General features: G+C 44.0%; 1 protein-coding gene across 4 annotated transcripts in view; it reads right to left on the bottom strand.

The window, feature by feature from the left end:
* Positions 1–2,826: 2,826 nt before the first annotated feature.
* Positions 2,827–16,804, bottom strand: part of LOC121281904 (DENN domain-containing protein 2C-like) — a 218,084-nt gene continuing 204,106 nt past the window's right edge. For all 4 annotated transcript variants that reach the window (XM_041195063.1, XM_041195065.1, XM_041195064.1 and 1 more), the window contains 4 exons: positions 14,413–14,524; positions 11,106–11,345; positions 10,060–10,146; positions 2,827–7,215 (listed from right to left, as the gene is read on the bottom strand). In XM_041195063.1, the coding sequence (XP_041050997.1) occupies positions 7,184–7,215; positions 10,060–10,146; positions 11,106–11,345; positions 14,413–14,524 (471 nt within the window). In that variant the 3' untranslated portion in view covers positions 2,827–7,183. The remainder of the gene's footprint in view (positions 7,216–10,059; positions 10,147–11,105; positions 11,346–14,412; positions 14,525–16,804) is intronic.

Genomic DNA, 16,804 nt, shown 5'->3' with positions numbered 1-16,804 from the left:
AAAAGTTTGAGGATCGCTGTGATAGAGGTCTTTAAGATTATAAAAGGGATTGATAGGGATAGATGTAAAGAAGGTATTACCACTTGTGGATGAGACCAAAACTAGAGGCCATTGTTTGATAGTCACCAATAAATTCAACATGGAAATCAGGAAAAAGTTCTACCACAGGGAGAAACATAGTTGCATTTAAGTAGAAACTAAATAAGCACTGGAGGTTATGTTGATGGGGTTATGTGATGTGGAGGAGGGGGGCCCAGGTGGAACATAATCGCTGCATGGACCAGTTAGGCCAAATGGCCATTATCTGTGCTGTACATTCTATGTACAACTGTATGCTTAATTTCATCTCAATGTTTTAAGAATCTAATTAACTTTGAGGAATAACCATAATATATAATCATAAATAAAAACCAGATTCAGATGGCAGCAAACCCTTGTGTGCCATACCATAGTGGTTGGCTTCGTGACACTGCGGTATGGCAGGCACATATCAACATTACCCTCTGTACCATCATTCTATGCGCATCTTTAGTGTTACCACAACAAGTGCTATTAACAAATTATAAACTGCTTTCTTCCCACACAACTCTTTTTCCATTGGGCTAATGCACTCAGTAAAACTCCCTTATATTATCATCAATAATGTAACTTGTTGCATTTCCATCAAATGAAACCTTTAATTATAATTGTCTTTGATACTGTTCCATTAAGCACCAGTTAATTTTGCCATTCTGCAGAACCCCCAGTTAAAATATATGGCTTGATGTTTTTCTTTTGCAAGACTAACCTTTGTTTTACCTTATGAAGAAAGGTTGGGCCCATACCCATTGGAGTTTAGAAGAATGGGAAATGATCTTATTTAAACATAAGATCCTGAGGGCGTGCAATAGGGTAGATACCACTTGTGGGAGAGACTAGAACCAGGGGACACAGTTTAAGAATAAGAGGTCTACCATTTAAGACAGAGATGAAGAGAATTTCTTTCTCTCAAAGGGTCATTAGTGTGTGGAAAGCAGTGGAGACTGGGTCATTGAATTTATTCAAGACTGAGTTAGACAGATTTTTGAAAGTCAAGGGAGTCGAGGATTATGGAGAACAAAATGGAATTGAGACCACTATCAGATCAGCTGTGATCTTATTGAATGGCGGAGCAGACTCGAAGGGCTGAAAGGGCTTAGGAACATTGGCCTACTCCAGTTCCTATGTACAGCTCCCTGAATCTTATGAACCTATAATTATATATATGTATCTACATTTGTTATAAACATGTATATGTTGATATATCCTTCCTCACCTATCAACATAACCCTCTACTCCCTTCTCACTTGTGTTTATCTAGCCTCCCCTTAAGTGAGTCCACACAATTTGCCGCAACTATTCCTTGTGATAGTGAATTGCACTCTCATCATTCTGGGTAAATAATCTGAATTGTCAGTTTGATTTTTGACTATCTTATATTGTTGGCTTCTAGTTTGTACCCTCAGCTTTCAATTTTCAGAAAAGAGACCCAGCCTGTTCTACCTGGTAGGTAGAACATCACATTCCTGGTATTATCCTTGTAAATCATTTTTGCACCCTCTCCAGTGCCTCTGACTGCAGCATTAGGTTGAACTACAAAGCTTTCAATTTTCCTTTCTTATGGAACAGTTCTCTTTTCAACTCCTGTGTCACTCATCTATGTCCTTGATGGTTTGGAAGTTGTTAACCTGGCCACTTGTATTTATAGTAAGGAAATAATGGGAAGAGTTTGAGAGGACAATATAACCATAGGACTTGAGGGCAATGTGATCATCATTAAATGGTTAAAGATTGAGAGAGGTGAAGTGCCATGTTGATCTGAGGTTCCTTTTATGCACTTTTGATTTAGTGATAACGTGCAAGGAATGTAAAGATGGAAGGTACATTTACTATAAGTGTTGTAAATGAACCACTGCATGTTATACTTAAACTGGAATTGTGAAGGACACCTGAGCATTCATACTGGATTATAAAGTGTGATGTCTCATTAAAGACTTGATTCTTTATTGCTACAACTGTATTTGGATGTTTATAGACACAAGGTGAATTAGAACAAGCAAACAGTCCAATATCTTGGTGATCCCCAAATTTGTCAAGTCGGAATTGCCCAAGGAAGTGAGGGGTGAATATTTTCTTATGAGCCCATGAGCTGAAGGGATCTCCACTTAACAAATGGGAGGATCAGGAAATATCCCAGAAAAGGACTGGTAAGTTCTTATTAAATGTATTGAATTTAAAGGGGGTCCTTATGAGATAGGAAACAATGACAGGAGAATGGAGAGCTCTTAGTGGAGGGTGTCCAGTTAAATAGCAAGGCTATTGTAAAGTGAAAAGGTTATAGTGTTATAGTGTCTAATGCAGAGAATTCAGAAGAAGTTGAGGCAAGAAATAAAGTTACAGAACTTGGAGTGACGAGAAGAAACCAAGCAAGAGGCAGAAAACTGGTGATTTCAGGTGCTCGAAGCTGTCCGAACAGTAATAGCACCCTTGGAACTGCGATAGTCACCCCCTCAGGGCAGGGGTGGGGGAAAAATTTCAGAAAAACAGAAGGGCAAATTCGAACTCCAGCTGTGTCATGTGGAATCCACATCTGGCAGTGGTCGAGCTTTCTCAGCGTTCTCACAGCTCTGCCCAGTGGGGCTTTCGGCTGTATTGGAGTGACCAGACTCCAGAATCAATAACACCCTGTAGCACGGCTCAACAATCAGCTAGTTCACTAATTCTGTGAGAGGAGAGGACAACAACCCACAATCACACTAATCGCGGCTGAAAAGGGGGAAAGAAAAATCAGGAAGCTCAGGCCATGCAGGATGTTTGTTCAAATGTTTATTTCTTTACAGTTCATATGTAAACAATGTCTATTACAGTTATTGGTCCTACATGCATACAGAGAGAACACTCAGCTCTGCAACACTGAGAGACATCAATGTCTCATCACATTACAGGGACACAATGCTGAAAGAAGCCCTCCTTCACTGTAAACATGTTGATGTGAGACCTCAGCCTCAGTGCACCAGGCAGTGGGATTAGTGGTTTTGCTGACCTTTCAGAATCAGTTTAGTACATTGATATTTCCACTGCCGCCATCTTAGAGCAACACACAAATCATCAGCAATGTTCGGGGCCTTAACTGTAGCACCTGGCTACATTCTTCATGTTTAAAAACATAGACAGAGACAATTAAACCAGCTTGGAGAGAAAGGACTGAATGGACCAACCAGGAGAATAAACTTTCCCTGGGGTGCTGGAAGAAAGAGCTTGCATTTACATAGCGCCTTTCACAACCTCAGGAGAATCCAAAGTGCCTTGTGTAACCAATTGAGTGCTTCTATTTTTTGAAGTGCGGTCACAGTTGTAATTAGGAAGGGACTTGTAACTCTTTCGAGTACAAACCCGTTTCCATCTGTTTCAGATGAAGTTACATTGTTTCATAGTTTGCCATTGTGAGATTTGAACTCTTGAGGAAGGGACTTGTACCTTCACAGGATATTACCAGTTTTATGCAACTAAATTGAAATGTGAACTTAGGGGAGACTTGATTGGTGCAAAGCTAATTAAAATGTTACATTGAGCTCCAGGTTGATGAGTCACATGTACCGGCATGTGCTCTGCTCACCTGAAACAATTAAGGTAAATAAAGGCCGCATGTTTAAGAAGCAAATCAGACAGATTGCATGTAACAGCAGTGTGCAGAGAGGAGGCTGAGCTTTCTTTTCCTTCAATGTTCCAAGTTTGAGGAGTTTAAAGTTTTTTTTAAGGTGGTGATGTGCGACTCATGGTGTAAATCTCACTGTTTATTCCCAGCCTCACCACAGCTGGGACGCAATGCTCCGTCCTGTTCACGTGGTTAAACTAGCAGCTCCCTTAATTGATATCTTAAACCGCGCTGCTGGTCCTCTGTACAGGTAATTGGTTTTAGAGGGGCTGCATTTTAACCTTTCCTTGCACCAGGGTCACATTACTAACAGGAAGTTCCAATACCACGTGACACAGTTCAAATACTCTATGACATTCATTTCTTCCTGTGAGAATCAATATTCACTGAAGTGTTCTGGAAGTGGGAGGACAATAGATTGCAATTAAAATGCAAACATGCCAACTAACTCCTGCTGCCCTGATGGGGCAATGCTGCATTAAGGAGTAACTCAGACCAGAGTGCCATGTGGGGGATATTGCTGCAATTGGCTTCAGTGTTCCTGAGCTATGGAAGGAGAGAAATAAAGATCAGGCAGGGCTCCTACTCACTATCTAGTAGCCCTCACACTTGCATATGGTGGGCGAGGGTAGAATCAGACTTGGCTGTGCCACCCCCACCACTACTGTTGAAAAGCTGGTGCCAGGCATCTCAGCTGATCCACGGCTGAGGTGCCCGTGAGCGTATCGGTCTAGTGCTGCTAATATCAGTCTGGAATGTCAGCACCTTCAGCCAATTAGGGGGCATTGTGGGGAAAATCACAAGACTATAATATTGGTTTTAATGAAGTGGGACTTACAGCAGCTTCAACAGGGCAACTCTGGCGAATGGTTAAATGCAGGCCAGAGCTCCAGATCTCTCAAACTCCATTAAACACAGGAGCCCATTGTGACTGGAAGCAATCAGCCAGTCATAACCTATAAGTGACACTTGGGTCATAATGACTTTAAACTGCTCCATCAACCACATTATTAAATAAAGATTCCAGTTAGAATAACTCAGGAGAAATCAAGGTTAGCCTGGGCCTGAATCAGAATGAGAATCCAGATGGTTTTGGTAGCTTGTAAAAAGCCAGTAAAAGGTTGAATGAGAAAGGATTTCTAGTCCATCTCTAAGTGCTATAGCAACCTGAGGAGGTACTGCTACGTTCATTTGTTATAAGGGTCTCGGCCAGGGGCCTGGGCTCTTCAGTGTTAAAGGATGACTCTGCTAAGGATGTGGCCTAGAGTGGCCATTCTGTACGAGTACTGTCACCAGGACAATTTGTCTTGTGCAGGTTCAATAGGAGAAGCCCTGGCTCACACATTGTCTTTAGACGCTCTGTTCTATTGCCTGGTACGTCAGCTACTGCCACTCAATGATTGTCCAAACCGGTCCGGTATGTTAGTGAAATCCTGATCTTTACGTTAATGGAATCCAGCAGCCGTTGCCTACGACAGCTGAAAACTTAATCTCATTCGAAAAGGGCTGCCCTTCACTTGGGGTGCAGACTTTAATCTTTACTATACTAACTTATAAAAATTGTTTAAACAAAAGCCACATAAAACTCAATAGGCTGCAAGTTAACATCACAAAGCATTTGAGGACCGCGGGTGTGGCTGCCACTGGTGAACAGTGTACAAAATACTGCAAACCGAATGAAAACATTGGTGCAGTGTGTACCAAAACCCCACCACCACCTGTCCCAAACCAGCCCAGGGTACATGCTGCCCCCACCCTACCAACAATGTGACTTCACCAACTGTCCATTACTTTCTGATATCCCAATGAGGGGTTGTGCAGCAATTAATCTGCCTCATACAGCCCGAGCTTGTAAGGTTTAAAAATGAAATGATTTCTGTGCAACTCCCCTGCGCCCCATTGAGTAACAGGGACTGCCTGATATGACAGTGAGCCATACAAAGCAAGAAGGTTCGAGTCCCAGTCTGTGCTCTTAACCAATCTCAATTGGGTGGGGGATGGATTCATCAAATGGCTTCAGACTCCCTGGGCTGTAGGGAGCAACGTGAGTTTGCTGAGGTTCCCCATGTTGGGTCACTATCCAATGAGGGAGAGGGACAGGGTGAGTGGGTGTGTGGCTGGACATACATGCCAATCAGGTGAGATTGGACTAGGTTCCCAAAAACCAGGCCGACAAGAGGAATACCAGTTTGAGCAGGTTAACTAGGAGCAGAACCACCAGGAATCAACAACTTCAGGACTGCAGAAAACAGCATGTAGTTTTCAGAAGAGAACGGTGAGATACAGTGCCATGCAGCTCATTGCTGAAGAGTATTACAGCTTAGAACTATGGTCTTTAGACTGAGAATTAATATTTTTATCTTTTAGGAAAAACAAGAAATTTCCATTTGAACCATCAGTGATGGGGGTGTCTCATTGAAGCCTCAGTCATAGACACCGAGTAAAACAGTGAGGAATATTTCCTGCAGCATCCCCTTGAAAAGCTGCATTTTTCAAAAAAAAGCACCCATTTCACAATTGATGACATTAAGAAGTCATTAAGATTTGATGCCATTTTGCAGGCTAAGAGACTATATGGAGCAGTGATTGGAGAACTGTCTTTGCAAATCTTGTACCCAGGTTCAGAGTCAGAACAGGTGGTGGAGGTCCAGGATCGTCCCCACTCCACTGGCTGCTGAGACTCTCAGATCGAATGCTGTAGACCCGAATTCACATGGCACTGCCATCACGTTCAACCCCAGATTGGTTGTCACACTGAAAAAAGGAAAGATTAGAGCTGTGGCATGAGCTGGCTTTCTGGCAGCTTGCCAAGGTTGTGTACGTAGTGGGTGAGGGCTACATTGTACCATCTTATCACTCCCATGTAAAACAGGATCATGTGAATGGCCTCTATAGCACTTAGACTGATATAGCTATGATCCAGGTACACGAATAGTTATCATACCAATTATTTCACAACCTAAGCACAGGTTCAAATCAGTTAAAGGCACATTTAGGGCAGATGTGAGGAAGTATTCCTTTACAGCAAGACTGATAGGTACATGGATTAGACTTCAGGAAGAACAATAGAAGCATTAAAAAATAATCGTAAGGGTAAGTTTATTTAGTCAATGAGCCAAGACTGCTCCAAAAGCCTCTGGATTCTCAGCCTGGTGACCGATCTTGTGATTCACTTTGCTTCACCACAGCTGGACAGAGAGGAGCAGGAAATGTTCATGCACTTTCATGGAGAGTTGGAACTTGTTATTGCCAGAAGAAAGCACAAAATCCAGTCGGTGTTTCCAGGATGCCACCTTGCGTGCAATCTCAGTGCAGGAAGGCGTACGTGTGTGGGCAAATTGTCAGCTCTGTGCAAATGGCATGATCCCAGGGTCAATCCAGCCACCCAACTGACCAGCAAAAGCAGGTGCTGGAGTGGGAGTGTAATTGGGAGTCACTCACATGGCATGGTAGAAGATGCTTGGTTCTGGAATCCATGGTCATGGAATGTTTATACCACTGGACCTCATTTCACTTCTTGGAAAGAAATTTCATTTTACTCCCTGTTAATGAGAAAAGCCCGAGTTACTGAAAGATGCAGGGGTGTCAATGGTCAGAAGATCAATCCCACAGGGCATTATGCTGTACACTCTACTCTCTTCTACTTGGCTCACTCAGCTTCTTTCTTCCCCTTCAGTCAAACTGGACAGAACTGCGCACTTAAAGCATTTACATCAAATAATACCCATGTTTATTTTGTGTTTAATCAGAGCAAAATGCTTCAAGGTTTTTGACACAATGGGCTTATTTGTGTATGCAGAGTGCCCAATGCCTGCTTTGGACAGGAACCCTGGATGTCTCTTTTGAAGCTAATACCAGTATGGAATGTGATGCATTTCTGGTTCAGGATCCTGCCAATTGGATTCTTTTGCACCTATTTAATGTCTGGAAAGTGAATGCACCATTATCAAATTTCTCGGACAGTGAATAACTTTTAGATTGCAGCTGCTGCTGTTATGCGGACAAACAGGAAAATTATTCTGGAACAATCACATTGCAAAAGGCAGCAGCTTCAGAAGAATAAGATGCTATTTCAGGTGATAATTTTCCCAGATTATTGGTCATTTCTATATAATCAATATTTTCACACTGTCAATTAAAGCCACCTGGAGGAGCAGGGAAGGAAGTTGGTGGTCAGAAGGGGTGAGAAGTGACCTACACAGACCAATGGTGACTTCAAGAAGTGTAAAAACAAAAAACTGCGGATGCTGGAAATCCAAAACAAAAAATAAAAAATACCTGGAAAAACTCAGCAGGTCTGGCAGCATCGGCAGCGAAGAGTACAGTTGACGTTTCGAGTCCTCATGACCTTCAACAGAACTAAGTAAAAATAGGAGAGGGGTGAAATATAAGCTCCTATTTTTACTTAGTTCTGTTGAAGGGTCATGAGGACTCGAAACGTCAACTGTACTCTTCTCCGCCAATGCTGCCAGACCTGCTGAGTTTTTCCAGGTATTTTTTACTTCAAGAGGTGTGTAGACTACTCAAGCAAGTTAGCAACCCAATCTTATCCTGGGGTGATGGTGGTTTGGGGGAGGTTCATTCACATTGGGGAGAAGAATGAGAGAAGAGAATTAGGAAAAGAGATGCTTGTGGAGGATACACTGATAGGTCGCCTGGTGACCACTTTGGAGGCTGTGTCACTTGAGGCAGTGCCAATGGTTGGTATGATCTAGGTTCAGTGCATGTCCACCTAGAGTGAAAGAATGAACAAACTGACCTGTTGTTACTACAAATTCCCAATAAGTTTGAACTTCCAACCTGGAGCATTCCTTAAGAAACCAACACATTGAGCTGCACCATTTTCTATGGGTCTCAGCTTTATAATTTAAAAAAAAAACTACATTGAAAGGAATTGCCCCCCCCCCCCACCACACTTTATAAATCACAGCTGGAGAAGGAGAATTGGGGAAAATGATGCACAGCCAATTCATAACTCAATGATCACACCCTCTTCTGTACCAAGTTCCTTATAGCAGGTACAGTGAGAAAGTCAAGGGATCCTCCTCAGACTAGATAGTGTCTATGAGTGAGGGTGAGAAGAATGGGAGGCTTCCCTCAGATGGGATACAGTGTGAATAAGGGAGAAGAAGAAGAAGGAGACAGGGACAAGGAGGACTAACAGGGACAGGGGCAGGGGAAGACTCCCTTCTGGATACAATGAGGATAGAGTAGAGGTGGGTGGGATGAGCGGGCGTGGAGAGTGGTGTAATGAGCAGTGTGCCACAAGGATCAGTGCTGGAGCCTCAATTTCTTACAATTTATACATATGACGTGGATGAAGGGACTGAAGGCATGATTGCTAAATTTGCTGATGACACAAAGACAGGAAAGTAAGTTGTCAAGAGGAGATAAGGAGGTTACAAAGGGATATAGATAAGTTAGGTGAGTGGGTGAAGATCTGGCAAATAGAGTATAATGTGGGAAAATGTGAAATTATCTATTTTGGAAGGAAGAATAAAAAACCATTGTCTAAATGGTAAGAGGTTGCAGAGCTCTAAGATGCAGAGGGATCTGGGTGTTCAAGTGCATGAATCACAAAAGGCTAGAGTACAGGTACAGCAATTAACTAGGAAAGCTAATAGAATGTTATCATTTATTGCGAAGGGAATAGAATACAAAACTAGGGCGGGCTATGCTTCAGTTATACAGGGCATTGATGAGTGCATCAGGAGTACTGTGTACAGCATCGGTCTCCTTATTTAAGGAAGGATGTAAACGTGTTGGAAGCAGTTCAGAGAAGGTTTACCAGACTAATACCTTGACTGGGAGGGTTGTCATATGAGGAAAGGTTGGACAGGCTAGGCTTGTATCCATTGGAGTTTAGAAGAGTAAGAGGGGAGTTGATATAAACCTTTATGATCCTGAGGGGTCTTGACAAGGTGGATGTGAAGAGGGTGTTTCCTCTCGTGGCGTGAATCTAGAACTAGGGGTCACTATTTTAAAATAAGGGGCCACCCATTTAAGACAGATATGAGGAGAAACTTTTTCTCTCAGAAGGTTGTGAGCCTTTGGAATACTCTTCCTCAAGAATGTGGAAGCAAACTCTAAGTATTTTTAAGGCAGAGCTAGATAGATTCTTGATACGCAAGGAGGTGAAAGGTTGTCGGGATAGGCAGGAATGTGAAGCTGAGGTTACAATCAGATCAGCCAGGATCTTACTGAATGGCAGAGCAGGCTCGAGGGGCCGAGAGACCCTATTGGTTGTACTGGTTTGTATGTATGTACCTAAGTATGTTTGAGGGGCTCCCTCAAACTGGATACAAAGTGGGGGAGGGGGAAAAATGTATCCTGTCTCAGTTAGGGTACAGACTGAGAACCTGGAGGACACTCTGTTCAATACTCACCCAGGCCTTTAAGGAACCTGTTGACACCACTTGGTCCAGTTTCAGGGATGGTCTCCAGATATTCCCCTGCTCGCACCTCAAAGAGACCTGCATCAATAACACCCAGATATCATTGTTGATAAATGTGCTGGTACACCTAACCCTCTCAGGATTGGCTGGGAAAGGGGCCGGCTATAAAAACGCAGAGAGCAGTCTGACAGATGGAGCTGAGTCTGCAGCCAATTATTACAGGCCCATCCATTCTTCCCTCAAATCCCAACCTCACTTCTAACAATCGTAGGAACAGGAGTGCAACTGAAGATGCTATCCATCTTGCTAATTACCAAATCGTCTAGAACTGTAACCTTTATACTCTGTACCTCCTCTCCTTGGATTGTCTCCTTGGTCCACAGTGCCACTGGCAGCATTCCAGCCATCCTTCCCACAGCCTTCCTCCTTATTCTCTTAAGGTAGCAAGTCCATCCTTTCTGTTGGACAGGCCAGTATCTTCTCCCCTTACCCTACTGATTGTCACGCCTCTTCCTGTGCCTGTACCCCTCTACTTGCAATCTGGAGCAAAGCATCCAGATATTCCTACCTGGGTGTCAGAGAGTCTAACCCCCACGCCTGCTCATCCAATCTGAGCCAGAATGACATTAGATATTGACATTTCTTAGAAGTATGGACAGTCTCGATGTGGACAAGCTCATATCTTCTCCATTCCTAACAGCTGCCATTTATTCAGCTGCAATGGAGCCAGAAGGGAACATAGGTACCCTAGACACAGGAGCTACCACTGGCATGGCTACCAAGACCCGTGATCCCTGGATTTAACTCCCTACTTTCCCGTCTGCTTGGCTCAGCAGTTCAATGAATTAATTCATGGAGTGTCTAAAAGTTGTTGCATCATGTGACACTCTACCCGCACCACCCCCCCGCCCCCAAACTCCCCACCACCCCGTTAGTATGGTATTTCCATATGGCAGAGAAAATGGGCAGACTATTGACGACTGCCAATCGCAGAGTTAATTCCTGCACCTCGGGTGACTGACAATAGCAGTACTGACCTTTGACTCCACTTTTCCTTAGCTCCCTGTCCTGCACAAAGCCAGCGAACATCTGGGTCTCCATGAAAAGCTCCAGGAACTGCCGAACATTCTTGGAGGTGTGGGATTTGCGGAAGGCATCTCTCTGGAAGGACCGTTCGCCCTTCTCGTTGACTGACATGTGGAGGGAGTAGTGGCCGGCGATCTCCACGAAGAACCTGACACATGCTTCTGAAACGAGGGCGCTAAGAGAGCTCAGGCCTGAGGATAGGGACCAAAGAGCATCCAAGGTGAGCGGTTTTTTATTACAGCAAAAGGTGCTCCATTATCTGGACCGGTTTCAATAGCTGGAGCAGACTGGAGAGGAATTTTCCACCATCTTTTTATTGCCTCTAGGTATTTTGCCTCTCTCAGGGGATTACATAACTCCAGGGAGGGCGAGGGTGTAGGAGAACAGCAAGTGTCTGATTGAGATGTTCTGGCCAATATGGTTGTGGGGCAGGCTGGATCGACCTGCTGGCCTTTCCCTGCCTTTCATTCTTTCAGTGTTTGAATAACCCAGGCTACAGTCTGACTCAACCAGCCAGAAACTGGAGCTGGCTCACGAGCACCCACAGTGGTTCTCACTGAGTAAATGCGTCTTCTGGTGACTCAGGCAGGATCAGATGGTCCCAAATTCAGTTCCCTGGTCAGTGCTGAGTTAGCAGATTTTAAATGGGGCAGGAGAAATATGATGCTAAAATTGACCTCAGTGCCACTTGGCTAGGTGGAGGGAATATCTGCTAGACTCCTGATCACTGTGCAATGGTCACTGCTGAAAACTACAAGTAAAATGATCTATGAATACTCACCACCTGTGGCCACAATTTAAGCTTTAGTTGTAAAGTACAAGAGAGTTACTAGTGCCCAAGAAACTATAACCCATCAAAAGGCATCATCTGCTGGTAGGCAAGAGAAAATACCCCACAGAAACAGAATTGACTGCTGTTTGAACCGTGTTGGGAAGGCAGGAAGATCCCAGCCAGGCTTGAGCCTGTGTTTTATGGGCATCCAGATACAGGTAACTTACAACCACCACTATTACAGCTAACATTTATACATTTTTAACACTCTGCGAGACCCCTTGGGATATGTTATCAGACAAAATTCGCCACCAAGCCACAGAAGCACACATTAGGACAGGTGACCAAATACTTGGTCAAAGAGATAGGTTTTAAGGAATGTTTTAGAGGAGAAGAGGGAGGGAGTGCAGCTTAGAGAGGGAGGGGGGGGAGGTTTGAGGAGGGCAGTTCAGGGTAGGGAGGAATGGAACAGCCAATGGTGGGGCAATGAAAAGATCTCAGAATTCCTTAGTCTTCCTCAGCTTCTCAGTCCATGTATGTGTCTATGTGGGGAATGAAAGGTTTCCACTATTCGAATGTGCCCAAGCCACAGCAGTTGTCTTTCTTGAGTCTTTTGTATAAACCCTGTTTCTTGTCTAAGCCATGTTCCTATCCAACTTGGGTAGGCCCAGTGCTTATCTCAACCAACTCACATGTTTTGCTCATCAACTTTTTTCCTGTTCTAAAGCTCAGCTGTGTATAATGAGAGGATAACCATTGCTTCCTTATCTTCATTTCTACCAAAATATCTTTAATCTTCCATGCTTACTCTCCCAAAAGCAGCAGAAACAAGTCCAAACCTTGATTTGATGCTTTCTTCAGAACTCCCACTCTGACACAAACCCACCAAAAGACACCAAGTTTCCCACCTGTTCAACTGCATGCCTGCTGTCTGTAATGTTCATCTTCCAGGTGCTTCCTAAATGACATGACCTTTATTGTCTTTGTGCTAAACTGTAAAATTTTCTATTTGCCACTCTCACCTTATCAGTTAGTCGCCAGAAATCTGTTTTAGTTGTTGTTACAAGGTTAATGTCATCAAACTTCAAAATGTTATCGTCCTTTAGTACAAGATTTATTACTGCTTCCAGTACCAGGCTCAATAGATCGGACAAGAGTGTATACTCTGCTCTCACCCCAGCTGTTCATGTAAACCATTTCCTCAGTTTTATATCCATCCTAACTGCACTCAGGGACTTGTCAGGCTGATGAAAAGCAATTTTTTCATACTATAACAAATCAAACTATAATGCATTTCTCAGGAACACCTTACGCCCTCAAGATATGCCACATCCCTTCTTGTTATAGTTCCTGGTAAAAAGTTATTGTCAACAGGATGCTGTGCTCTTCAGTTCTTTCCCAAAATCAGTCAGTCGGCTCACAAACAGTTAATCCATTGTACTTCATCCTAGTCTAAAAGCAATTTGTTCCTCACGCACTGCAACTTTTTTTCAGTCTCAACTGCAACTTCCTAGTAAATATTTCTGAGTATACCCAGTCAGCTGACTCCTCTGTAATTGATTCACTCTGAAAATTAGTTTTATCACTTTTCCCCCATCGTCAGGAGCCTCCACTTCTTCACAAATTTATTAAACAGCCTCAGCTTTGCCTTCACAGTATGTTCCTCACACCACGTAAAACAACTCTGCAGTAGACAATCCAAAATATTACTGTGGTTACTGGGAAGTGGTGTGGCTTTGATGACTGGGCAGTTTATTGTGTACATGGTAAGGGGACCCTCCCCGTGTACCTCCAATCATTATGTACTGAAGACTCACTTCTGTGAAATCAATCAAACTCATATTACGAACATACGAATTAGGAGCAGGAGTAGGCCATTCAGCTCCTCGAGCCTGATCAACTCCAATTCTGGACTTTGGTTTGCTAAATAGATCTATACAAGTCTCTGCAGTCAGTGTCATATAGTGGGCTGCGAAATTTATTAATGTGGATAGCATTACCAGGCTCGAGAATTAATCCTTTTATAGGGACAAAATTGAGGGGTATGGTGTTGAGGTGATGAATGGATGAAGTTTGAGGGAAGGGGCATGAAAGTGGGGTTGATCGATGAGAAAAGGACAGGATTGTTGAACTCAAAAGCCCTTTCTAGTTCCTAAACTTCGAATGATCTTATATCATCTGGTGCCTGGAGATTGAATATATCACACCATTGAGTTTTTATTACACATGGTAGACCTGGTCTCTCCCAAGCCCATGCTGATAGGGAGGAGGGGGCTCTTTGCATAGTCACTCCACGGCACTGACAAAGCGTCACATCAATAAAAATGGGTTTGCAATCGCCCACCTGTTTCCCCTTTCTCCCCATAATGCACTGACCTGTGCTGTGATTTGTCAGGCTCCTATTTTCCTTCAGTCACTGTTACTTACCAGATCTGAAGCACTGAGTGTGACAGCCAGAGTGAAAGTTATAGCTTCCTCCTACTCACCATCTCCACCGTCCACTTCCTCTTGCACAGTAAGCATTTCATTTCTCTGCTCAAGGATCTGCTCCAGTGCAGCTTGTAGTTTGTGTGGAAGAATACAATCTTCATCGTCCATCTGGGGGGGGGGGGGGGGTGTTGGTAGGGGGAGATATCAGGAGAAGTTCCAATGAAAATCATGGGCTGTGAAAATAATAGAAGCAAGCTTACAGGAGGCAAGTCGCAGTGACTCGACTGTGCCACCAGGGAGGGCCACATACTCCACATTTCAGCAGTGAGGTCTGTGGTCTTCACACGGGAACGGACTAATGTGAAAATATTTCCGGAATGTTATGGCTAATTTACAAATTGTACATAATATACCCACCAAATGGTCACTATTTTCACTGACTGTTTTGGTAAACATACATAAAACAACAGCATAAACTGCTTTGAAATACATTGTTACAAATGTGTGTAACATCACAGGAATGAGACTGCCCTTAGAAATAATTAGGAAACATCAATAAACGTCAAGGGAGTTACTTATGGAAGAACACAGGGAAGTTTAGGGCTGGAACAGATTCATTGATTCAGCTGATTAAAGACCTCTCATTTGCCCATTTCCTCAAATACCTGCCTGATTCCCTTTTCCTTTTCGCACCCCACCTGCTCCCTTCAATGGCCTATTCCGCAAACATCTCATCCTCGGTATGAACCCAAACTGAACATTACCTCACCCAAGTTAGCCCATATCTTCAGACCTGCAATTTCAAACATCAGTTAGATTTATTGCTACCCCTCAGCCACTCTGGAGAAGAGAAGGCTGAGATACCTTAACCCAAGTATCAGTCTGGTCATAAGACCTAGGAGCAGGAGTTTGGCCCATCGAGTCTATTCTGCCCTTAAATAAGATCAAGGCTGACCTGATTGTGGTCTTATCTCCACTTCCCTGCCAGCCCGCTTGTAACTCTCAACTCCCTTGTAGATCAAAAACCTGTCAAACTAAAGCTCAGGTATCCTTACTGGGGCCTGGAAGTTAGAATTGTACACATTGCTCCAATTGTATCCTTACCAGAGTTTGTATAACCCCAGGGATTTGAACTCTATCCCTCTGGTTACAGATGGCAAGATCCAGTTAAAATTGCTTACTGATGCCTCACACTGTGCGAATGGTTTCACTCAACTCATCTGCTACTATACAGCCCAATTTCTATCAGCACAAAACCCCTTCCCCATTATTGAATAAAACTCCAAATTTCAAAAGCATTAGAATGGATGGGCTGCCTTGGCCAACTCTCAGAAATTGGGTCACACTGTGGGGATAAGGTTGCCAACTCTGGCTGGTCATATTCTGGGAGATGTCAGCGGATGTGACATGACTAAATGATTTCTGAGTGAAATTGAGATTATTTTAAAGTAAGAATTTAAAAAAAAATGAAAAAAGAGTTTAGCAGATAATCATGGGCACGAGCTTTTACCTTTTAATCGCCTGGGGAAAAGTTTTCCCCCCTGTTAGGGGGGTGGTTGTAGGGGGGTGGGGGGGCGGAAGTGTGGGAGCAGGTGTGCCTCAGATGGGTGCCCCCGGTTGGGGATGCACTGCCATTTTATATGGGCAGGCCAATTAAGGCCCGTCCAGTGTGACATCTGCCAGGAAGCGCTATACGCGTGAAAGAGCGCACTGATCTCCCTGAGGTTAAGTGCTGCCTCAGGGAGATCGGCCCCAAATTAAAATTTGCAGTAAAGACGATAGGACAATTTCCCTGACATGTCCCCTCATGTGACACTGTTACATGAGTTGGGACATGTCCATAACTTTAACTGAAACCTTTATTAAAAATTTAAATACTCTCATGAAACCTCATTCCACCCCTGGTGATTCAGTGGCAGTTTGTGAAGTGGAGGGGTCCAGACACAGACTCCTGCATGCCTCTCCTCTCCAGCTCAGCGGTGCTGGGCCAGAAGCTCCCGGCCATGGAAATGGAGTGGGGCTCAGTCTTGGCTGCTGCCCAGGAGGGGATGAGCTGGCACTGTTGACACCCGGTATCACGAATCCTCGTGCTCTCTCCCTAACAGCACTGTGGCTGTACCTACACCACATGGACTGCAGCATTTCAAGAAGGCTGCTCACCACCATCTTCTCAAGGGCAACTAGGGATGGGCAATAAATGCTGGCCTAGCCTGTGATGCCCATATACCATGAAAGTATTTTTAAAAAATTCATTTGCCCTGCTCCTTGGCAACCTGTCAGTTGGTGCTGCTGGGAAGGGTGCCTGGGCAATGGAGCCACTGGTTCCCTCCTGGGGTCTCCATTCCTGTGTGGGACTCCGGCTCAGCAAGATCCCGCTGAAAACCATCATGGTCCTGATGCATCTGGAGGCAGCAATAAAGATGATAACAGATCTGCCATCATTAACTT

Source organism: Carcharodon carcharias, chromosome 9, assembly GCF_017639515.1.
Source record: "Carcharodon carcharias isolate sCarCar2 chromosome 9, sCarCar2.pri, whole genome shotgun sequence".
In the NCBI taxonomy this organism is placed as follows: Eukaryota; Metazoa; Chordata; class Chondrichthyes; order Lamniformes; family Lamnidae; genus Carcharodon; species Carcharodon carcharias.
This window is presented reverse-complemented; position numbering and strand designations above follow the sequence as displayed.